At 45.9% G+C, this 23949-nt stretch overlaps 2 protein-coding genes across 2 annotated transcripts; both read right to left on the bottom strand.

Moving 5' to 3' along the window:
* Positions 1-5: 5 nt before the first annotated feature.
* Positions 6-9788, bottom strand: LOC146182131 (NHL repeat-containing protein 2). The gene is made up of 4 exons (XM_084577140.1): positions 9547-9788; positions 8368-9283; positions 8084-8306; positions 6-5793 (listed from the first exon to the last, which is right to left on the bottom strand). The coding sequence occupies exons 1-4, from the start codon at positions 9719-9721 to the stop codon at positions 5062-5064; spliced, it is 2046 nt and encodes a 681-aa protein (XP_084433266.1). The 5' UTR covers positions 9722-9788; the 3' UTR covers positions 6-5061.
* Positions 9789-11147: 1359 nt separating this feature from the next.
* Positions 11148-19912, bottom strand: LOC146182130 (secreted frizzled-related protein 5-like). Its single transcript, XM_084577139.1, has 2 exons — positions 19145-19912; positions 11148-16198 (listed from the first exon to the last, which is right to left on the bottom strand). The coding sequence occupies exons 1-2, from the start codon at positions 19713-19715 to the stop codon at positions 15903-15905; spliced, it is 867 nt and encodes a 288-aa protein (XP_084433265.1). The 5' UTR covers positions 19716-19912; the 3' UTR covers positions 11148-15902.
* Positions 19913-23949: the final 4037 nt, after the last annotated feature.

The following is a 23949-nucleotide window of genomic DNA, read 5'->3' as shown; positions in this document are numbered from 1 at the left end:
TTTAGCACACACTGACATTGCAGAGCAAATGAACATTCTTGTATTATTTCGCATCTATCAAAATATGGTTGCCATAGCAGGGATCAGACATGAGGCCTTTGTATCAGCAGCTGGATGCCACTAGGCCATCACAGTAGGTTAGGTGCCAATAATGGCAAAATTTCAGAAGTTCACAAAGCCTCATCTAACATGTTCATTATTACGAAGTACCACCTTTTGACAGGCTAGATCGATTGACAATGGCAGAGTAGACAAAGAAAATTCTATTTTTTTTTTGTCACCTTCTCACTCGTCATGACGGAAACACATCTATTCCAGATTTTCGTCACTGAGCACAACAAGGTAAAGAGCGTAAGCTTCTTTCTGTTATGCAAGTTTAATGCTTCTCCTGTTAGTACTGAATTAGATTAAAATATTGAGCATACAGACAAATGAAATAATACTTTTTGCCATGCTTACACACACAGCTCAAAAAGAAAGGATGATAGGTAAACTGTTTGACTAGGTCAGATTTGTATGGGGACTTCCTTTAGACTAATTACAACAAATTATCACTGCGATACTCAGATATTCTGTTATCAGGTAGTCAGTGATAGCCCTGTAAAAGGGCACAGACACCAAATTCTAGGGTATATGCTTCCTTCTTTCCAATGATGTTCTAGGCAGTACCATATATGTATCATCATGTGGTATTCATCTATGGCCACTGGATAATGTTTAACTGAATTTCTTCTTGATGTTGTTTAAGTCCAGTTAAACCGCTCAAACAATGGCTATGACATGCAAGGTGTGTCCAGCTCGCTTGAGAAACGAAAGAAGCACTATAACTAATGATACAATGTTTATTGTCATTAAAGTTCTCCAAGCTGGCTGTCTTAAAAATTGCTGTGGATGAAGACTCTGTATCAGCTATAATATGGAAGACTTTTTCATGCCTCATGTGCTGTAAACACTTCGCACACGTCACAGCCATTGTTTAGTTGACGAAACTGAAGCAATGTCAAGAAGTAAATCAATTTGTAACGTGGCGCACACCACGTGGGTGTTGTGAAAGAAAATAAAGAAACGCACTTGCTGCTCATCCCGACAGAGAAGGCGAGGACAGTCGAAAGGGAAGCGAAAGTATAAAAAGAATGAAAGGGTATGAAAGGAAGCAGCGTCCCTCGCTTTGCGGGAAGTAAGTACCCCTCATCTGCTCTGGCCTGGAAGCAGGGGGTGGGCCATAGGGACGCACCCCACTCTCTGGTGCACTCTTAGAGTTCATTGTTAACAAAATCGTTCAGTTTCTTAGTTATCCTCTCCGTACTCATTGACGTAGAAACGTCTGACGCAATTCGGAAAATTTTGGCGGATCGGTCCTTTATGCTTTGGGGCGTTTCCTCCGAGTCTCCGCCGCACAATTTTTCGGTCGGGTCTATGCGTCCGTTGCAAGCGTTAGCACGCGCGCATCGGGCGCAACGTTTCTGCCAGGCAGGTAGCCGGTCTTCTATCGGTATACATAGGTAATTCGGCTACTTCGCACCTCCACCACTTGTCGTGAGTACAAGTATCCGCGGAGATGTTTGAAGCAATCACATAGGACTGGGTCTTGTTGTTTCAAATAGCACATGCTGCTCCCGACAGAGCTAGTTTGTTTCTCGAAGTTCGGGAGGTGCTCCGGCGCATCTCAGACTCAGGACAGCAGGCATGGAGCTGTTGCTGGCGTTTACAGCGGCCGTCTAATGATGAGTCTACGACTATGAGACTTAGGAGGGCGGGCAGCTGTCACCGGCATCTACAGCGGGGACTTCGACGACGAGACTTAGGACAGCGGGGAGTTGTCATTGGCGTCTTCACCGACGACTTGTTCGGACGCTTCGGGAGGAGGTCAGGGTCAAACCAAGACTCTCACTCTTGAACGACCCGGACGAGGTTGCCCTGGCCTCGTTTTCTTGGCATGGGGAGTTCATGAAAAGCATGATAGGTATGGCTTATAGGTATGAGCATGAAGGCAGGGCTTGCCAAGCCTTACTGTGTCACTCAATCCTGAAGACCACTGTACGAGCATCATGAATGCCATTGCACAGAGGACCGCATCTCTGCTCAGGACCCCCTTTCCCACACACACAGATTGCGGCAACCTACTGTGAGGAATCACAGTGAACTTTGTTTTTGAAAAAGCAGTCGAAAAAAATGCATGGTGCACTTGTTCCAACTTTGTGCCATTTATTCGAAAAGTGGTAAAAAATGAGAACATACTTGACACATTTCAAATAACTTTGGATGCGACCATGTTTTATTTATTTGGGGAACTGAATAGAAGGAAAATCAACTCAGTATTTGAAAATTTAACATCTGCACATCCATACTTTGTTATGGAAGCACTTCAGTGTGCTGTGCTGTTTTGTGTTTGCAAAATATATATGTAAAGCCTTCTATACTACACAGAGACAAATTCCTGCCACACACACCAATATCAACAATTATTACGAGTAACAGATACAGCATACTCTTTGAGCAGAAACACCCTGCTTTGAAAATCCTGTCCAAGCCTACAAACTGGACCCACATGGCCTGTACAAGACTCTCATACTCTGCCGCATAATCAGCTGACATTGAAGTGGAATTTAAGGCTGAAACTGACTGAAACCCCATGACAGACTTGTCACCAAGTAGTAGCAAAATCATGACCTGCCTGCTATTAAGGCGAAAGCCTTTATTGCCTCATCGATGTCGTCATTTTTGCTAGGTTGCTCACTTGAAGAGCTGTATTTGCAGCCATTCAATAACTGCACTGGAACAGCCCTGTGTGCTATGCATGTTTGCTTTTTATTTTTATTTTTTTTTTTCCAAATGAGCATGCAAATGAGGCTGCTAAAACATGCACCGGTGCTGGTAAGCTTCTTGAAAAGTACCAAAGGTGCCGGAATCTGTTGGTGACATGACGACCGTCACTACTGAACCTTTATTTCTTATGCGACAGCATTAAAGACCCCACTCTCTAGAATATCCAGAATCGGCAAAGGTGTTGCGAGCATAGCAGGTGACACGGCCGTGCACTGACTGGTGTGACGTCACAAGAATACCAAACATGACATGAAAAAAAAAAAAAAAAAAGACACATTATCTCTTGACGAATGAACGTTTGAGGCACCTGCGGCACTCTCGGGTGATGAACCCAGCAGTGCTGGTTTATTTCTCTGCTATTACCTTCTGTACAGAATGACTAAAACGTTCTTCCCAGAAAGAGGAGGCTTTAGATACATGGCTTCGCTGTTTCTTCGAAACTGCACTAGCTGAAACTCTGAGAAGTAGATAATTTTATGGCCTAGAATTCGCTATCCTTGTCCAGCTCACTGTGCCTTTCATGGCACCGCTGCTGCATCGCTTGTGCCGAGAAACGAGGAAAATAAAGGACCGCAGATGCTTTAATTAGGTGCATGTCTCGCTTCTACTGAGGCTAGGTGGAGGCCTGGAGCAGGCCACAACAGAGACATGCAAGAGACGACAGCACGGCACGAAAACGTTCAGTTCAGTCGTGTCCGACTCTTCGTGACCCTATAGACCATGTCACGCCACGCTTTCCGGTCTCTCACTATCTTCCTAACATCACATAACTTCATCTGCAGCGCCTCGAGGATGCCATCTTACCATCGCGTTCGCTGCCTACTCCTTCTCCGGCGACCCTTAACCTTTCCTAACATCAACTCTTTCTCCAGCGACTCCTCTCTTCTCATCAGATGACCAAAGTATCTGAGCTTTAACTTTAGAATTTGACCCTCCAATGAGCAGTCAGGGTTTATGGTCGACAATATCGACTGATTTGATATTGATTTGAAAACGTATACCTATACATCTACGCCGGTGTCAGTGAAAAGAGAGATGCAAAAATCAAAACTCTAAAGCTCACAAGCAACCTACCTGTGGCTGCTAGCAAAGATTCGGTCACACTGAGGACGTGTGGTTGAAAGGTGAATCAATGTCTGTAGAGAACACCGAAGCTCCCTTGAGGAGGATGTTGGAAATGAAGATGCCTAGCGTACCTTGGCAATACTGGCAAACGTTTCACAAGGTTATTGGTGTGTCTGGGCCAGCCCTGCCCACCCGAGACAAATATAGCCTACCCTGGGCCTGGCCCGAGCCCGAGGCAGACTGCTCCCGAACAGCCAGAGTATGAACCGCGGGCCAAGCCAGGTATGGTATTTCGGGTCGGCCCAAGCACGCGCACCCCTGGCGACCGCACACACTTCCCCTACTACTTCCCAAGCATACTCGTGTTTGCCTTTGTAATTCACTCCTTGCTGCTTCCAATAATACTCCTGTACAAAATAAAATGCGGGCCTGTCGCACCATCTATGCAGAGGCCACACAGACACATACAACTTGGAGGATAAATTTTGTTAACATTTGGAGAGAACCTTACTCCTGTGGTATTATCATCATCATAGACAAAAAAGACAAATATGTGAGAAGAAAAAAAAGCAAGCAGGAAGTGAGAAGCAGTCTGGAAAAAGAAAAAAAAAACTTTGCAACGAAAGGGTTGAAGGCAAAGCATAAGTTTACCCCCAGTTTTTAGTACATTCACTCCAGCAACTTTCTGAAGCTTTAATTCCTGTGTACCATGGCCCATTGGTGGGCCATCCGTAAATTATCTTCGGTGCAGTGTGACCTACCAAAGAACCAATGGCAAAACCAACTTCTTGGAACCACCAACAGATGACAACAGTGACCTGACATGTGCTTTCCGAAGCACTTCGAAAAATATGAACTGTTCTTCATTGTGCAACTCAATATTCAGGGCCACACAGCATGAATATAAAGAGTGACCCACTGGTGACACATGATGCAGTGAACGTGTCAAAGCACATCAAGGGGCTACATGAAAACGGCACATGACTGGTCGGAATTTCCGCCACCATGTGACTGCGAGTGAATTTGTGTGTGACCTGTACATGCAAATTACTTCGAGAATTTGGCGCTCCTGATGTGCTGATGTGAACTGTAGTTTACACTTTTGTGTGAACAAATTCTATAGACTTCCCATAAAGCAAGGCAGTGGACGTCGTTTTGAGTATACATTAATCACACGCACAAGTTCTTTGAGAAACAAAAGGCCTGTTCTTCCGGACCGCGCATGTCTACACAAACTGTAAGGAAGAAAGCACATGAACGAGGCACACAAACATCACCGTGGCAAAGGTAAAATTCAAAGCTCACGTGAACATCCACACTTAGATCAGAGTAATCTTCCTGCAACTTCAACCCAACAGTAACAGGCTTTCCAGGCTCAAAGGTCCCCATTGGCAAAGTTTGCTTCCACGCTTTTGGCTGAGAATGCACTCTCCATTTGTTTGGCGCTGTGGCAGCGAGGCCATCTGGAGGCTCAAGAGTAAGACACAACAGACCTCCTGGTGCCAGATTCAATTGCGTCACGCACTTGCTGTTCTTCAGCTCATCACAATCAGTGACACGCGGAACAGTAACCGCAAGCGTCTCGACACAACCTGAGGTTAAGTCAACCACCTTGATGCAGTGGTTATTTGTGTCCGCAATGTACAAGAGGGAGTCCAATACGCACAGTCCTCCAGGTTCGTTCAGGCTGGCCACATCAGGGCAAGAGTTTGAACTGTCCTCCCTTAGACATCCTAGAAATGTCTTGCAAGCACGCTTTTCCACGTCCACTTCTCGTACCTTGTGGTTGTAGCTGTCCGCTACATAAAGCTTTTCCATGACAGCACTCCAAGCCACGCCAAGAGGGTGCTGAAGTTTTGCCTCCAGGGCTACACCATCTGCATCACCAAAGCAGAAGAGGTCCTGTGGAACAAAAATGTAAATTGAGTATTAACCAACTGTTACACAAAGCTGAAGTCATTTGAAATTTGTGCGTATGTAGGGCCTTTACTTCTTTCGGTTTTTTGTTGTTGTTTTTTCGGAGTCCAGGGGCGGGGCAAAATCAGGCACTGATTTTCATGTTCGAAATTGGGTACTGTAGTCGGATAGAACTCAAGGACGGAGCAGCAAGTACACGTCAAAGGAAGCCTCCATCCAATGGCCTCAACTGTGATTGTCACAGTTAATCTCGTGGGCAGCTTATTCTGTGGCATTACACTGGAAGCTAGGTAGCAAGGGGAAGGAGACTTGACTTTGTTACCATGCACATATTGTTCGGAATAGGGGTGCGGTGGCGTGAAGGGGACAGTTAGACAGTCGGTAGGGCCCATTCTCCATGGGACTGAGGTAAAACCCCATCACCTTCTCTTTCCTGCCAGGACTTCTCAGCAGAGCCACAGAATGTAGTCCTCAAATATAATATTCACTACAATTTCATGCAATGGGGTTAACCATCCTGCCACGGGAACCGGTCAAAACCTTTGGATGGAGGGCCTCCTTTGATAGTTATTTGCCACTGCATTCTCGACTTGTATCTGACTATAGTCAGGTTGATCAAGGACCCTTCCGAGTTTTGAGTTTTAGGGGAAGGGGGGGGGGGGATAGTTATCCCGTAATTCATATTACCCCATAAAGTATGGAAGATATTACTGATATATATTTTCGTTTCTAACTTTCGTGAACCATTCTTAAACGACAATCTGCGTGCTAGAGAAGGTATTTCGTTTCCTTGTTTACTAAAATTACTATTATTTCATTTCATAAATTACTATTCCCAAGCACTGCCTTTCACTACTTTGATACCTCTGTCATTTGCATGTCCATTATCAGCAGTGAAGTGCACAGAAAAGATGGAATGGGACGTCATTAGCATCAGCGCCACTTGAAGAATTATAGCAATCAGACATTGAGTCAGTGACTGCGTACTGGTTGCCTGCTTTTAGAATATGCCCAAGATATGCATTGGTTTTAATCAAATGCTTTCAGTTTTTATGCGATGGTGCAAGAGCCCTTTGCAGAAAGGCCACCGACGTCTTGATTGTAATGCTAACACCAGCAGGAGGCAAAGATAGTTTTGTAGACCCATGAAATCGAACTCAAACGGACGTTGTTTCGTATCAAAATTGTGATGCAACCTTTCTTTCATCAGAGTGGCATCATATAATTTAACTTCCCATTCAGCATCCATCTGCTAGTCATGTTGAAGGCTAGCTTTGTGAACCCGATTCAAACTGACGTCATATGTAACTATGCCATTAACTGTAAGTGCAGGTGTCCACCAAAAAGTTAGACAGGTTTTGTGCCTTCCTTTGTCCAAAAACAAACTAAGAAATATATATAGGAGGTTTGCGGAATAAAAAAGCAAGGCACTATTACATCTACTCTTAAAACAATGGTTGAGCTTTCCCCTAATTTTTTGTATGGTAATCTGTATTCTATTGAAGTCACTTGTGAAATTGCTTTCTTATACCCGTGTCAAGCGCGCAAAATAAAGTGCACTTACGGCGAGTGTCACTTACGAAAAGTGCACTCAGGTCGGAGTGCGTTCGCAAAACAGACTTCGAGGGCTGAGCGCGTAGCCTCGTCGGCAGAAATTTCTTCGTCACAAATGTATTATGTAATAAGATATGTAAACAAGTTGATTTTACGTGTTTTGTACATATTTTCATTTGATGTAATGTTTTTTAATAGCGACGGGCAAAATATCAAATAACAAAAATGTGATGTAACCGCGTACGCAACTTCCACATTATGAGTGGTGCGCCACTGCGGCTACGCCATTTTCACTTAGGGGGCGGTTGTTATTGTTCATGGTGTCCGTTGATAAGGGGTCTATGAATCATGGCCTGGTGTCAAATTTTAAGCATTTTTTAAATGTTTTACTACTTTAAAAAGCAGTTCCCTGAACTTCGCGCTTGGAGGTTCCAATTTCTTTTTTAAAACATGTTTTTTAGTTGCTAGTTTCGTACCAACGAGTGCTTATGCGAGTGCACTTCGCTTTCCCGTTTAGCACTGCGTAGCGTAGTCTCTTTCAAGCTGCGAAGTGCACTCCGCGGGAGTGCACTTTAACTTGCACGCTTGACTGGGGTATTGAATACAACACCTGCTGGATTATAATTAAAAAAAAAAAGTTGGGAAGTTTTCTTAGAACAAGTGCAAAAATTGGACATTATCGTTTTTTACTTGTAAACCATAGATCCTTCATATATCTCACCGATGGGTTAAGTCCTCCGCCAACAAGGTTTTTAACTTTTCCGTCAACCAGGGATAATGTTCTTATGGACGAACTCTCGCTGTCAGCAATGTGCAGGGAACAAGGCGGTTGGAAACAAATCCCTGATGGTTGGGCAAACGTTGCTCGCAAAGGGTAGCTGTTGTTTCTGTTTCCTTCTTCACCACTCCCAGCAATGCACACGCAGGTACCTTTCTTGAAGGTCCTGAAAACAATAGATGAATGCTCATCATATCTCATATTGCAAAGGAGCAAGGCTCACTTACTGCTTTTGGAAGAGTTCGCTGTCTTCGAAGAAAAATGCCCATATCTGGTGCGAGCCAGCCATTGCGATGAACAGTACATCATTCACTATGCAAATGTCCCATGGTGAGCTCAGCGACTGTTGTCGTCCAGGATGGCCCCCCATAGTGTCCGACCCCTGCTTCCCGGTGCCGGCCAAGGTACGTACAGTCTTGTCATCAAGGTCAACCTCACGAATGGCATGGTTTCCTGTGTCAGCTACAAGAACAGTATGCGCGCCTCGCCAGAGGATGCCTTGGGGGTCGCTAAACCGGACTATTTCAAAGGGGCCATCTCGATAACCAGGAGCACATCCCCCAACAGTCTCAAGCACTTTTCCGCTACTATCAGTAATAAGAATACGGTGGTGGCCAGTATCCGCTATTGCGAGTCTTGTCTTGGTAGCAGAGACCTTTGCGGGAAAGCGCAGATGTCCCGTATGGCAAGCTCCTAGAACCAATGGCAAGGGGCTGGATGCCGTCAGCTGAAAGTATCGCAGCGCTACTCGGCAAAAAGGCACAAGAAAATGGACTGCTCCTTCGCCTACGAGAAAGAGTAACGCCTGTCCCGACGGTGCAAGGACCACTAAGGTTGGCCAGCAGTTAATCCTCAAGCGCTTCCAGAGCGAGCTTTCGGCATCGTTTACTACGGGGTGAGTGATACTGAGGCGCTGTAGGGCTTTGCTGACGCTGGACAGCTCCTTCTCCTCGTCGAACTTGGCCGAGTGCACGCCGATCACCAAGAGCCCCTTGTCTACGGGAAACAGCCGCTCAAGACGTTTTACAACCGGCAGCACATGCTGACAGTTGATGCAGCAGTAGGTGAAGAAGTCCAAAACAACAATCCGGCCGCGCAGATCGGAGCTCACCAAAGGCCGCGAAGCGTTTATCCATTGCAAACCTGCAAAGGAGGCACATATGGAAGCTGTAATAAACCTCCGTTGTAATTCGCTAAACCCAGATTACCGAAAACTAGCGATTCCAGATTCATATCTAGAGCACGCTATCCAACAGCTTGCAGCGCAAGCTCTGCGATGACAGGAGCCCAATCAGATAGTCGCAGTGGTCTACTTGCGCACCATTAGCAGCAGTCGTCACCACGAAAAAGTTCGCGTGGCTATATATTAAGAGCAACACCGACAGACTGACAACGAACAAACTTACCTGCTCCGAACTCGGCAACGATGAAAGGATCGTCCGAGTTTGTAACTTCAGTAATGTATTTTGTGATCACTGTATCCTGTTCACTTTCTTCTGCCGCGCAATACTGACTTTCAAACTCTTCTTGAGCGTTTCGGAGTTTGATCAATGAAGTTGGATAACTGTCATACTGATCCATGTTCCTGCTTTCAAGTCAACAAGCACGTGCAACAACAACAATAAATAATAAAAAAAAAAAGGAAACCGCTTCCTTCAACAGCTGAAATCTTAGTTCATTATTTAAAAATAGTCCTTAATCCCGTTACCGCTAACGCACTTTTCATCGTGTAATTTTTAATACTACATTGTGGCTTTATCGGTTTTAAATATTCCTGTTTGATAAAATCTGCATTCAAGATTGTCGCGACACCTATCAGTGAATATATGTACTTCGCGAGCGTTTTTGTAGCACAGAGGTGATGTATTACCGCGTTTGTTCCCACATTATGAAAAAAGAGTTCTAGTTTCTTTAGTAGTATATTGAAAATTGCATGAATTGAGACATTGCTTCAGCAATTTTGGAAAACTAAGGAATGCAGTCAAACGAAAATAACACCACATAATAAACAAAATAAATAAAGCTCTTAGGCGTAGATCAGCCCCAGCCTGACAGCTCATCTTATAAATGAGACGAATGCACTTAGGAATACAGTCCCTAACCCTGCTTTTATCCTTAAGATTGGCCGGGTCGACTACCAATGCTTTGGGAACCATAACATGCCTTCTTGTCCGCGGAGGATATGTTCATTGAGTGCGGCGCGTGACCCCTGCACCTTGCTATTTCTTTTGCAAAAGTGCAGGCGTAGTTCAGCGCGAGTTCACCAAATCTCTGAACTGGCCGGTTGCGAAGTGCAGCGAGTGCAACAAACGTGCAACGCCAGCGGCGCTAGTCGCACTGTACCTGAACTAAACCTGAACTAGCGCTGCACGGGCTCGGCACCACCTTGGATAGCGGGAAATTTGAAATAGTTACTAAATTCTTCGAAATGGCTTGGCATCCTCAGCCTAAATGCGGATGAACAAAAGATCGTACTACGCCTGGCGGAGGAGGCTTACTCCAAGACCATCTCTGCGGCCGCGGCGCAGGAGAGCCGGCAAGGAGAGCCTCCCCCTGGCTGAGCCCCTGCCCTGAGGTCCATGTCGGTGCTAAGTCTTCTCACTCACACAAGTGGCTTGGCAGATGCTTAAAAATGTAATTAGCTTCTTGGATGTGGACGTATCGGCTCCCAGTCGCTGTACTATATAAAAATTAACAAGTAACGAGGATGAAAGCATATTCCACAAGTCAAGTGCTGCGATTTTACAGGCACTCTCCAGCACACTATTTCTGATGAGGCAGTCCCACATGCACACACAGCATCCATCAGCATGGGAGCTTGTGTACAGTTATGCGCATGTACGCATCCTCTACATCTGTGGTTGATTGCAATGCAAATGCAAGCAGAACTGCAAAAATGTGGCATTACTACCAATATGTGCACAAGCAGCAGTTCTAGGCAATTCCACTCACACCAGCTCACAGCAGCAAGTGCTTGCATGCACAGAGTGAAGTCGGACAAGAGAAGGAATAAATTACGACACTTTATTCACTAAAAGCTTATCACAGCCAAGGGACTACAAATGGCATCCCTATCAAGCGTCCATGCTAGGTACAGGAAAATAACATAGTATTCACAAGTTCGTACAAAACAACTTAAAAGCACACTTTGGAAGAACAAATGACAAAATGCACACAAAAGTTGAACACTGAAATTGTGGGCATGCCAGTTAATAATGACTTTAGTACGCCAGCCTACAGGCCAACGCATCCATGGCACTTGGACACCTTTGCAGGGACCACTGAATAAACAGCAGTGTCATTTCAAAATGACAGGTTAGAGCGTCTTGTTCCTTCATCTTGGCACACAAAAACAGCAGCGGCGACTGCTGCCACACAAGGCAAACACAATACCCTTTGGCACACAGAGTTGACTTGACGGCTCAGAACAAGTATGCGGCAATAAAAACATGGCCGGCAACCTTGCTTGACCCTTACTCATACATGACTTTCACAACAAACCGAACAAAATTGTGACCTGTCTAGAGACAGAGTTGCCACAGTGAAATAAAAAATTTAAAAAAATACATAGGAGAGATGTAGGCAATGAAAAGAAATATTGAAGTTCAGAAAGCAAACTGTTGAACATGACCTCTGGTTGGTGGTGTTAAGCAGGAAGTATTAAAAGGCGTCATAAAAGGTTCACTGAAGATGACAAAGTTCCACCAATGTGCATCTTTAGCTCGTAAGCGTGATAAGCGATGGAGCAATACTATGCCACCTAATTTGATCAGCACTGGGGTTTTATCACTATAAACCAGGAAAAGTCATGTTTCATACAGAAAACAATATATCATTTGTCTTTTGGTTAATGCACAACACAGAACAGTCAGATAACACAGCACTTAAAGACTTATATCTGTGTTACCTGTTCAAGAGCTGCACTACTGTAGCTTGAAGTGTGCTGCAATCATGACGTCAATGTTAAAATGGTAAAGATCAAGTAGTTCCCTTCAAAATTAGTAAAAAAAATAAAAAATAAAAAAAAAATGTCATTAAAGCCTGCAAAAATTTGGCAACAGTATGCTACTATACCTATGAAAACGTCACAGCATTTCATACCTGCACCCTTTTACTTGTACTTTAATTTGAAGCCTTGAAGGAACAGGATAAGCATCTGGTAATGTTTTGCTCACAGATAAGCTCAGCAGTGGGCAAAATGGTACTGACGATTAGATCAGATACCAAACACACACACCCTGTGCAAGTACGCTATGCATCAAGCAGATAAAATCTCAAAGCAATGCATCAGAATCAACTGCCCAGACATCGATGAACACAGCACTTAAAGGCAGTAAAATAAAGGATAAGAGTAAATGCAAAATCAAACAATATGACATAGGTAAAGTTGGCACTGAATTGTGCAGTCGCTGTAGTTTACAGCACTTGCCAAAAAAGTGTAGCACAGAGACAGCTAAGTAGAAAAATGATGTGTCCACTTCAGGGTTAGGTTTCATCAATAAACTTAGGCTCAGTCACTCTATCGACAGATAATGTTTGTCATAGCACAACCCTATTAACAATCAACCACTGACCACCATGCCTGTTGTATAACACAGCACAGTTTAAAAATTAGCATTATGCTGTAGTGCGTATGCCTTACGAAAACCAATTCAGCGAGGGCGAAAGCTTTGGGAAGTATGAAAACTGTGGCATAAACCAGCCTGCGACGAGTTCAAAATGATCACAACAGCGTGTGCCTTGTCCTTCATGTTCGTATAGGTGACTAAAGTCTCACAAATTGGATGACAAGGCGTACGTTAAAGGGAGTAGCTTGAATAACGCGACCCCAATAAACCTTACAGCACAGCTTCAGTTGCAAAATTAAGCAAAAGCTTGCAGTAAAAAAAAAGGGGAAGGAGGGGGACAAAGCTTGGACACTGTCGATAGAGGAAGAGGATAAGGTTAAGGTTTGGGCATGCGAGGTGGGGAATATTTTGAATGGCTCAAGAGCAAGTCCGTAAAAATGCAGACAGTGAACAAGCAACAGCGAATGAACACTCAGAAAAGCTGCCGTGTAGCTTGCGAGTCTGATCGAAAGTTGGTCGCACAGTGAAACGCACAAAAGCATTGCACGTGGTCTGAATCACGGGTAGCACTCGCCCTTCTTCTATACAGTTAACTAAGCACTGTCATAGCCAAGAAAAAGGCATTTTTGATGAAAAAGGCACACAGGTGTAACGGCTAAGCTACTAAGCTCATCGTATTTAGTGTACTACCTTGAGAAAGCAGTTCTTGAAATACAGCTACCTGGGAAAGCATCGAATATGTTAAATACATGACTGGAAAGGAAAGGACAGGAGTTTCGTTCAAAGAATATTAGAAGTGAGCAAGAATGTTTTACAGAAGCGCTATTTCGAACATCACCAAAAATCAAATGCAAGAAGTGCCACCTGCGAAAATACACTGCTTTCTTCTTTTGTTCTCCTTATGGCTTTAACAGGTAAAAAAGCTAAAAAATAAACAAAAAACCCTGATACTTCAAACCTAAATTTGGTTTAGTCGCGAGAAAAGAGTGGCATAAGTATATCTGATGGAATTAAGCACTTTTGCAATAAAAAAGCTGTGAATTGTGGAGTTTAACATCCCAATGCGACACATAGGTTATGACGGACGCTATAATGAAAGACTGGATTAATTGGGAGTACCCGGGGTTCTGTAACATGAGATGGCATCGCACGGCACCAACTACATCAAGATGCAGCTTCTGTGGCCATTACTTAACCCATGACCTTGGAAGCAAAAGCTCGAAATTCTGGAGTAAATTCTCGAGATACTATGCGTGAGCCCGGTTACATCTGCTTGCCACGTGAAATTGTCGAGCGCAGATGGGTATCTCAGCGACAAAAGCAATACTGATTTTGAAACTACACGAATTTGCAACAAGCCTAGCTTGGTGGAGAGGTGAAAGGAGTGAGCAAACAGAAGAAAAGAAAAAAAAAAAAGACTAAGAAATGGTTCACATCCTTCTATGACGAGTGGATTAGACACAGATTAAATGCAGTGGTTCGTACTGAGATGGTTGCAGCCTATATAGAGGTCACGAATCATTGCAGCCTAGGTTACAAACAATACGTGCTCAATTCAAGAAGTTCAAGAAGGACTTAGACAGAATGTTAGAACAGACAAAAGAAGGGTGAAATAGCCATCAAAAAATCTTCCGTTCTGTACGTCACTGTAGCAGTACGTCACTGTAGCATGAACATTGTCAGTGAAGCATCCGTTGCACAAAAGAACACAAACGTGGTGAGAAGCTGTGCCAAAGTTTTCTTGAGATGCAAGGCTTTGCGGAAAGAGCCATGTTTGTCAGAAAAGTAAGATGTTTGCACTAATATGAACTCACTAGAAACAATAGTGGGCGTGAACAAAGACAGTGCTACCAGGAATGACACCCTTGAACCCCACACAGGGCCACATTATATATGATGGCCCCTTCCACACTGAATTTTTATAATTTCTCTTTTTTAATAGGACAAAAAAAAAAAAAAAAAAAAAAAAACTACATCTAACTCACTACCTTTGTGCAATATACCTGAAAACAAATGGCACAAAAAGGTTCGCAGCTAAACCAAGACTTCACCATTACCTGATCAACAGACTGTGTCCAGGCAAAGGCATTTGAGAGAACTATATTCTCTAGTTTGGAAATAATCATGTTGGTACCGACATGATGGTCTAAATTGTGTTGTTCACTTTGTTCGGGCCTAAATGTGGGCACATAGTGACACCTTTAGGTTGCTGCAGTCTCACACAGCTATTACTATGACACTAGCCATCTTTTTGTCAGATTAAAGCTATCTCAACTTTCACAAAGTCACAAGGTGGTTTCATCCAGCAGGCAAGTCGCAAAATGATGTGGCACTGAAGCCGTATAGGTTCTGCCCTTAAGATAACTGATATAAACACACATTAGCAAAATTAGGTCACCTGCTACCGGCCAAGTTGAACAGATTTTTTCCATGTGCCTAAGGCCAGTGGTTCTCAAACAAAGCAGTTGTTAAATGTCTTGTGTGGACCTGTGACAGTGATTAACTTCAGTTCCGAGATAGGACAGCAGCACGAGGAAGGAAGTGCATAATGATGCTATCAATTTTCAGTTCGAACTGAATTCCTTTCATTTTCAAAAGAGCACTTACACTGTTGTTCTGTAAACCTCATTCCAATTCAAGGCAAGAGCGAACTGAAAGGTAAGGCGACCCACTCTTCGGACGAGCATTTCTTTAAGAGAAAACCACACTGAATGACATATTTTTCAGCAAAAAAGTTCTAAGAAATTCACTTCGATCCCCTATCTAACTATTCCCTTTCCAAATGTTAGCTATAAGCATATTTGTGGTCTAAGGATAGCTAATGCCTTGACACTAGGGGCAATTTATAATGAATTGTTTTGAATGTGCACATGTCTTGAACACGTGCATATGTTCATTTCGGCTCTGTGTTCAAAAGTTCTTCCCGTCACTACATCCCCATTCAGAGCAACGGGGATACCACAGGTTCTAAACTTTTGTACTGGTATTAAAGAATCTACCAGGCACACATTTGAGAACCACTACCCCAGACATACACACACCAAGGAGACCACGTATGGCACGTCTACCACTTCGGCTGTAATCAAACATCCAGCGAGAGAGATGGGCTACCTCGTGGTGCAGACCATCATGAAGCTGAGAGGGTGCAACAAGACAGAAGCACACGTTCAGAGAAGACGCCACCCCGCAGTGGGCTAGTGCTGCAGCGGGTTGGCACAGTCGACACCACGCATGAGTCGCAGTGCCTTGCGGAACGCGGTGGTGCGACGCCACGGCACGATGAGGAGGGGTGCCAAGCTCCCATTCTCGGCACGTAGACCCATGAGCAGCAGCTGACCCTTGAGCGGGCCACAGCAACGTTCAAAGTCGGGGGCCTTGAGGACGGGACGCCGAAGCTGGCGACGTGGTAGCCCCTGTCGCAGCTTGAGGAGCTTCGAGCGCTTACACTGCAGCTGCGACCCTTGCAGGCGCTTCACCCGGGCACGCACCACTGCAGCGCAGGAAAGGAACGTGAGAAAACAAGAAGAGCGAAAGAAAGATGAGAAGTGGTCCTTTCATACCTTTGATGCAATGCGCGTACAGTATATTTGTGGCTCCTAACCATCATAGAATTCTTCATAAACAATGTTCTCATATGCGTACGCAGCAAAATGAGCTGTGATGTTAAAACCACGTGCAGAAGCACATCACTACAAACAGAGAAAATAGATTGTGAAGTGGACACTATTGCATTTGAGGGTAGTTCTCGTGTGGTTACAGTGAATGTTTGTTTTAGCCTGCCAGCTCTGCAAGCTTGAGTGCATCAAAGTATGTAAAATGGGCACATCTGTTGACGTAATGACTGCACTCCCCCCCCCCCCCCCCCCCCCCCTACAGGACTCACAAAAAAAAAATTTAAAAGAGGCACCACTTTTTATTATATTACCCTCGAGTGCACATGCAACACAACCCTTCAAAGCAACTCTCAGTCACAATGAAAAGGCACATCAGAAAAGGTGGGAATTTTCCTGCTGGTTCCTGGTACGTTTTTAATAGAAATTCGAAAGTTTTCCCTCCAGCAGGTGATAAATTAGTCCACGAAGGGGTTTTGTGTGCTATCTACGCAAAAGCTGTGATGTATTCTGTTGAGAAAGGTTCCAGATTGGATCGAGCCACAAAATTTCTAGAGTGCACGAAAATCTCAATACTATGGGCGGGAATTCTGCAGTGCGATACCATTAAAGCACACCTAATAATCGAGCTCGACTGCAGTAAAATGCTGTAACCATTATGTGGCTGCAGTAGGTGAAGTGTTTAATAAGGCAGCTACACCTGTCCATGGTGCCACACTGATGCTGAGAAAATGCTTTAGGTACAAAAGGATTGTATGAAAGCTTCTAAGTGAGCTAGTAGACCAACAACACACTGAACAAGAAGGCATCATTGGGCAGAGCGAACAAGGACTACACAACAAAGGCTGTAAAGAGTCAGACGGGAAAATGCAAAACACAAAACGAGTTTAGTTAATCATATTTGAGTTCATAGAACCTAATCATCAGTTTTCATTCATCCATCTACAATTTTTCCTAGTTGAAGGAATCAGGAAATAAATTTTATGAAACTCTATATTTTTTATTTTTTGCAGAGGAAGGCTTTGTGCCTATAATGTCCTATTCCAAAACGGTTTTGTTGAAAGTATGCAGGTTTTAGCTATATATTTTTCGATCAGCAGCTACACTCATTCTGTATTGTTCTGATGTTGCTTTCTGGTAAAAGGGAGGAACCAAAAAATGATACGGCCTCAGCTACCACAGAGTAATCAGACAGCTTTAAGCATATGTATAATCTCTACTCGGAAATTCTGAACAATGAGGTGCGTGCCATTTGCAATATCTAAAAGTGCATTATTGACAATGCTTGCACTTTATATGTTGAATTATGTTGGCGAGATCATAACCACAATAAAAAGGGTTGAAAAAGAGAAGACTTCTATATGTTGGAGAACACAAGCCATATTTTACCAAAATGAGGTCACATTACAATCAGCTAGTTATGTGAGATTTATATTCAAAGTTAAATTTATGATTATTCATTTCATTGGTATTTATTTTTCAAAAATATGAGTCGGGACCATTTAATTTCTAACATAACCTTAAGAAACGTCAATTTCATTAGTTGCTGTATGCGTCATACGATGAGAATTAATGCATGCACAGAATGATGAGAATATTACTTTCACTTAATGTGCCTGATTCTGAACTTTGTGATGGTCTCATTAATTGACAGGTCCTTTTTCCATCCTGTTTGAAATTACTAGATAAAGCAAATGGGATCATATCTTGGTGACAATGAAGGTAAAGATTGCTTACAAAATGAGCAGTATGTCGATTTTCTTCTTTTCATGCCAGCTTACAGATAAAGTTGAGTTCTAAGACAAGTACAGCTCATATCCATGTCTTTTTCTCACGTCCTGAACACTGCTACTTACAAGCTCCAAATGAGTGAAGGGCAAATATTGCATTACCTTCAAATGACTGCAGTTACAACACTGAACCTGATTTGCAGGCACAAATAATTAATTTCTGGGTTTAACTGGGAAGCTTTGGGGTGTTAAGCAGACCTTCATGCCTCAATTTTATTGTTTACTATATGAAGGGCAATTAACATAATATGTGCAGAACTGTGTCACCAGGTGCACTGTTTTTAAGCAGCTGCACATAGCAAAAAAGTAGGCACTCAATGTAAATTTATTCCCCTTCTTTTTGTATCAAGTATCATGTGGCCAAGTAAAAAAGAAGATATGCAAACAGGGCTACAATAGCTGCACTATAGCAAGTCAAGAACTTTCTAACGTTAGGCAGAAAACAGCCTGCTTGGCTTTTCTCTTGCCATATCGAAATTCGGCCAATCAGACATTATTATTATTATTATTTAGAATATACCTCAAAGGCGGACAAGAGAAATTGGAAAATGTAAAACAAAGTATGCATATCAATCTTACTGAATTTCAATAAGGTAGGTCTGTAACATTGTTGCAGCTGCGAGTGCAATACATCTTTCCCTTCCTTGAGCAGTGAGCAAACAAGTGGCATTCATTCCAATCTGTCAACTGCACATGCTACGCATAGCAATTTTTACAGATGATATCGCAAAACGTAGCTGCAAAGAAAAGAAAAAAGTCTCAGTGGATGTAACCGGTTACTAATAAAGTAGCGGCAGTAGTAAACCCGGCACCTGGCTTTTGGCAGAAGAGACCGCGATATGCTGCAAAGCCGAACCGTTAAAACGAACGTCCTCACTGACTTTGTCACAATGTGACGTCATGCTGGGAGAGCGCTGTCGAAAACACGTGGAACCAAGTGAGTCACGGGGATGATTCAAAAGCGGTCGCACTGGTAGCTCTTACATAGGGCGCGCGCGTGCTGAACGCGCCGGTCACGAACCGGCATAAACCTACCAAAGTCTGCGCGGCAGTAGTTGTCCACGAGCGACTCCGTGGTGTTGGCCTGCTGGCAAGCCTTGCAAGCGACGGAGGCCGAGGCCTCGCTGGTCGCCGCCGCGCTTTGGACGCCGATGCACATGTCATTGTCCAAGGGAAACTTGTCGCAGCGAACCATGTCGGGCCACGGGTAGCCGTAGTGGGCCATAGTGGCCTCGCAGCCCCGGCGCACAGCTTCACACAGGCTTCGGCACGGGTAGATGGGCCGCTCGAGGCACACGGGCGAGAACAGCGAGCAAAGGAAAAGCTGCGTGTCCGGATGGCAGCGCCGGTTGACGAGCTGCACCCAGGAGCGGGCCTGCTGCTGCACCTCCGCCATGCTGTCGTGCTCGAGCAGGTTGGGCAGCCGCATGCGCGTGTAGCCGATGCCCCGGCACAGCGTCAGGTTGGACGGGATCTCCAAGCAGGTGGGCTGCGCCAGCCGTCCGGCCCAGTCAAACACGTCCACGCCGCCGGCCGCCGTAGCGGCACCTGCCACCGCTGCCGCCGCCGTCAGCAGCACCGGCAACAGCAGCGGGACGAACCCCATCACCGTGTTGCCCCCACCGCAACCACGACGGATGAGGCTGCGCCCGCCGCGCCCAGCTGCCGCCGCGGCGCGCCGCCAGCGGTTCCTGTCGTCCACGGCGAGGCAGGGCAGGCGAGCGAACGACGCCGCCGACGCTGCCGAATCTGTCGCGCACGCACAGCAGCGGCAACCTTGGGAAAAATCGGCACCCCCCGTCGCTTCCACGACCCGCCGGTGACTCCCCCCCAAACCCCAACAACCGCGCCCTGCCGCCGCCGTTGCTCCCGTCCGCTTCGTCGCGCGTCGTCTGCTCTCCTCTCCGGGCCGTCGTCTGCTACCCGCGGGGGCTGTCTGTCAACGCACTCGCATGTCGCGACGGGCCCTCCGCCGCCCGCTCGAGCCGCGGCCGCCGTCTCTCTTTACCGTGCGATGACTCTACGCCTTTGGAAAGAGGAGCGTGCGCGCGCCGCCAGAAGCAGCAACACAAGCGTCGTCCGCTGAGAGACGAGACGCTTTTATCACCCCCACCCCCCCAACTCCGCAACCCTCCGCGCGTCGCACGTTGGTTGCTCGAGAGGCGAGCAGCAGCTAGCCGCCTTGTCGAGGCGATAGGCGCACGCACACACAGATCGAACAGCGTGGTAAGAAAAATAACCGCGAAGGTGCAATGAAAGGACCCCCGGAATGCAGACGACCATGCGCCCTGCCGCCGGACAAGAAAGGCCTGCGTCCTGTTGTGAAAGGGGAGGGCCATTAATTGGAGGCGGAGGGGCGCACGTGCAGCGTCTTTCCCTACCTACACGACGCACTTCTTCCCTTCGCCCGCGCCCTTCCTCGCCGAAGGGCCGTTTAGGCACGCACGTCAATCTCAACATCTACATACCGGGCTAGGAGATAAAACGAGGAGGATGTTTGGTTTGTGGGGTTTAACGCCCCAACGCGACTCGGGCTATGAGAGACGCCGGAGTGGAGGACTCCGTAAATTTCGACCACCTGGGGTTCTTTAAAGTGCACTGACATCGCACAACAAACGGGCGCCTTGCTTTTCGCTTCAATCGAAAAACAGCCGCTGAGGCCGGGATTCGATCCCGCATCCTCGGGAACAGTAGTCGAGCGCCATAACCACTGCCCCACCCCGACGGGGCAAAACGAGGAGGAGCAATAGGCGCTTCCCAGTGTGCCATGGTGCCTTAACTTATACATCTCGTTAAAGATGTGGGAGATCGAGTGGCCATGAGTACTATTCAATGCACTCACTTCACGCAGAAAGAGCGATAAGAAGAGAAAAACAGCAAAATTGCGGAAGACGTACTAAGCGAACAAACGTCCTACTGCACTTCGCTACGCACGGCCGGACTTCGGCGGCGCATGCGAGCTCTCCGCCGCCGCTCGAGGCCGTCCATGGCTGAAGCCGATCCGTAAATATTATCTATTTCTTTTAAACACTCTTCTGTTTCACAGTATTCCACAAACTCCTGCAACCACTCCCTTGCGTTATCTGACACTGGCTCAGCGCATCTGAACCCAGACTCATCCACGTGTGCTGAGCGAGGTCTGTGCTCATATGGTCGAAATCATATCGATGTCCTCCAAAACAGCTGGTCGCGTTTAGATAGAGGCGACATACAAACGGCTGCAGCGTACTCTCAAGTTAGTGGTGCTGTGCTATGCCGCTTGCCCAAAAACACATTGCCTTGCCTTGGTGCGCGTTCAAAACTAAATGGCCATGCAATCTTCACTACAGCGCCCCTTTTCCACTTCCTTCTTGCACTCCCACCTAACACATTGCCTTGCCTTGGTGCGCGTTCAAAACTAAATGGCCATGCAATCTTCACTACAGCGCCCCTTTTCCACTTCCTTCTTGCACTCCCACCTTCATCCCTTACTTTCTCGATCGAGGCGAAACGCAAAAGGCGTCCATGTTTTAGTCGTTAGGTAGTGGCTTAGTTCGGCTATACCAGGATATACGCAGCGAAATCTAAGGCCATCTAAGGCATAGCTTGGTTAGCCTTGAACTGTGGTTGCGGCGCACGTGAGCTCTCCTTTTCAATCCTCCGACATGTTATCAGGCATGCGACACAGCTGGCGAAGCGATCGGAGGCGAACGCAACGACGAGGCAAGCGGTGTGAAGTTATACCAAACGGCGGCGGCGATTTTTATTGAAAAACTATTTTCCACCAGTTGAAGCCGACCACCCCCGCCCCGGCACGTAGGCCTAGGAGAGGGAGGCTGGCTGGCAGGCCTTTGACCATAGCAGCCTTCTCTGCCAGGTGGACGACGTTCCGCTGGAACTCAGGGTCCGAGCTTTGCAGCGGGGTCTCTCAGTTCTCTCAACTAACTATATTCTGTCCCACCCCTTCCCATATTATGTGGTCGAGGGTCCCTCTCGTCCCACAATCACTACATCTATCATGGTATCTCGTCTCGGGGTACACATGATACGCCAAGACCGGATTCCTGAACGTATTAGTTTGCAAGCGCCTCCATGCAGCAGCTTCTTTGTTACTCAATTTTGGGTCTAGTGGAGGTACCAGGCTACGTGCCAATCGATAATGGTTGATTATTTCCTCATAATTTAGCAACCGCTCCTCGTTACCTCATTCGTCGGGGGGTCCCATGGCTGCCCGGAAGTAGAGTGCTCGAGCTAGCTCATGGGCCGCCTCGTTGCCAAGGGCGGCAGCTTGCGCAGGTGTCAAGATTATCTGCATTTTCCTGTTGTTTTTGGCTAAGGCTATTTGCCACCTCCGGTGAGATCCTGCCTTTTCCAAATTTTTTCGGCGCGCGTTGTGACGTCATGTCAGATCGCGTGGCGTCCGCCAGTTGCGGCGGTTGATAGGCGACGGCTCAAGGTCTGTCTGTGCTTCCCGGAAGCACCTAACAGCGAAATCGCAAGTCCTTAGCCAATGTAGCTTTCGCTACAATATCTCCAGATATGGTCGCAATTTTTGCTGATCCTGCCACTATAATGTCCCTCTCCTTTCACTCCTTCCTTCATTCTCTCTCTCCCCCCCCCCCCCCCCCCCCATGGTGAAGTTGTGGTCCCCACAGAATAAGCAAGTCAGTTATTGCTCATTTACGTATCTCAAACTCCACTGGAAGGTGGGCAGGAGCGGGTCCAGGGCTTCCAGGCGCCCTTTGGTATAGAGGAGGGGGCGCAAGCCTGATGGCATGTCTTCAATTAAATGTTCGTTTTACAGCTCGAACCGTTATACTGACACCCTTAGCTGTCGCGTGGATGAAAGCCAGGAAGAAAGGTCAACGAACGGAAAGAGAAGTGCGCTTCGGCATCCCGTATTGAAACTACCGGAAGAGAAAGATAATAAACGTAAGAGATAACACGATTTGACACACCTCGTCGAAGGGGTCAAGAGAAAAAGACACCAGAACGCAAAGAGAACGTGTCGGCAACAAACCGGCGGGCAGAGTGCCCCAGTGAATTCGAAGCAACAGCAAAGACCACAAAGATGAATGCTTCGGCAAATGCCGCAGCGTACTCTTATTATTCTTATCTTTTGTAGAACTGTGGGCCGCGTCGATCGGTGGCTTTCGCCGGACTTCAGTCACGCGACGGCTCAGGTTATGCCCCGTATAACGGCTCACGCCTTGAAATGGAAAGAGTATGGTACAGCGCAAGCATGAGTGTAACGAAAAAATGCAGTGCAAAGGAGGCGAGAGTGGCGGAATCTGTCTTCTCCCTCTGAGGCGGCTGCTGCCGTTCCGTAACTTTCCAACAAAGCAGGGGCCAATTGGGCAACCGTCGTTATGTGCTACGTGTTTCTATGCGATCACCCACGGTTCTAAATTCTAAAAGCTGCTCTAGAATTTCGCATTACCGAATGTGGCAGCCGCCGGCCAATTTTCATTCACCTTAAAATTATTGTTTTCCTCAAATTTGCGGAGTAATATTTCTTTATCTGTAGTAGATATTTTAGTGAACTTAATTCTCATTAATCAGGCATGTGAGACATAGCATACAATTTGCCTCTTCAAGTGTTCGTGGATTACAGCAAAACTTTCTCTGCGCCAATATTTTACAAATTCTGAAAATGAAATTTCAGAAATTCAAAAGACCGGCTACCTGCACTGAGCATTTAATTGATTATCTGCTATGTTCCAAGCCCTCTGCATGCATTAATAAAAATTGTCAAAAGCAAGGAATAACTAAGCTAAATTTATAGGCTTACACAGCTTCCAGGACGATGGTACGACGCCAGAGGTTAGTGACGAACGGAAGATGATGGTTATATATCGAGC

This window comes from Amblyomma maculatum, chromosome 8, assembly GCF_055883805.1.
Source record: "Amblyomma maculatum isolate TAMU_Amacu chromosome 8, ASM5588380v1, whole genome shotgun sequence".
In the NCBI taxonomy this organism is placed as follows: Eukaryota; Metazoa; Arthropoda; class Arachnida; order Ixodida; family Ixodidae; genus Amblyomma; species Amblyomma maculatum.
This window is presented reverse-complemented; position numbering and strand designations above follow the sequence as displayed.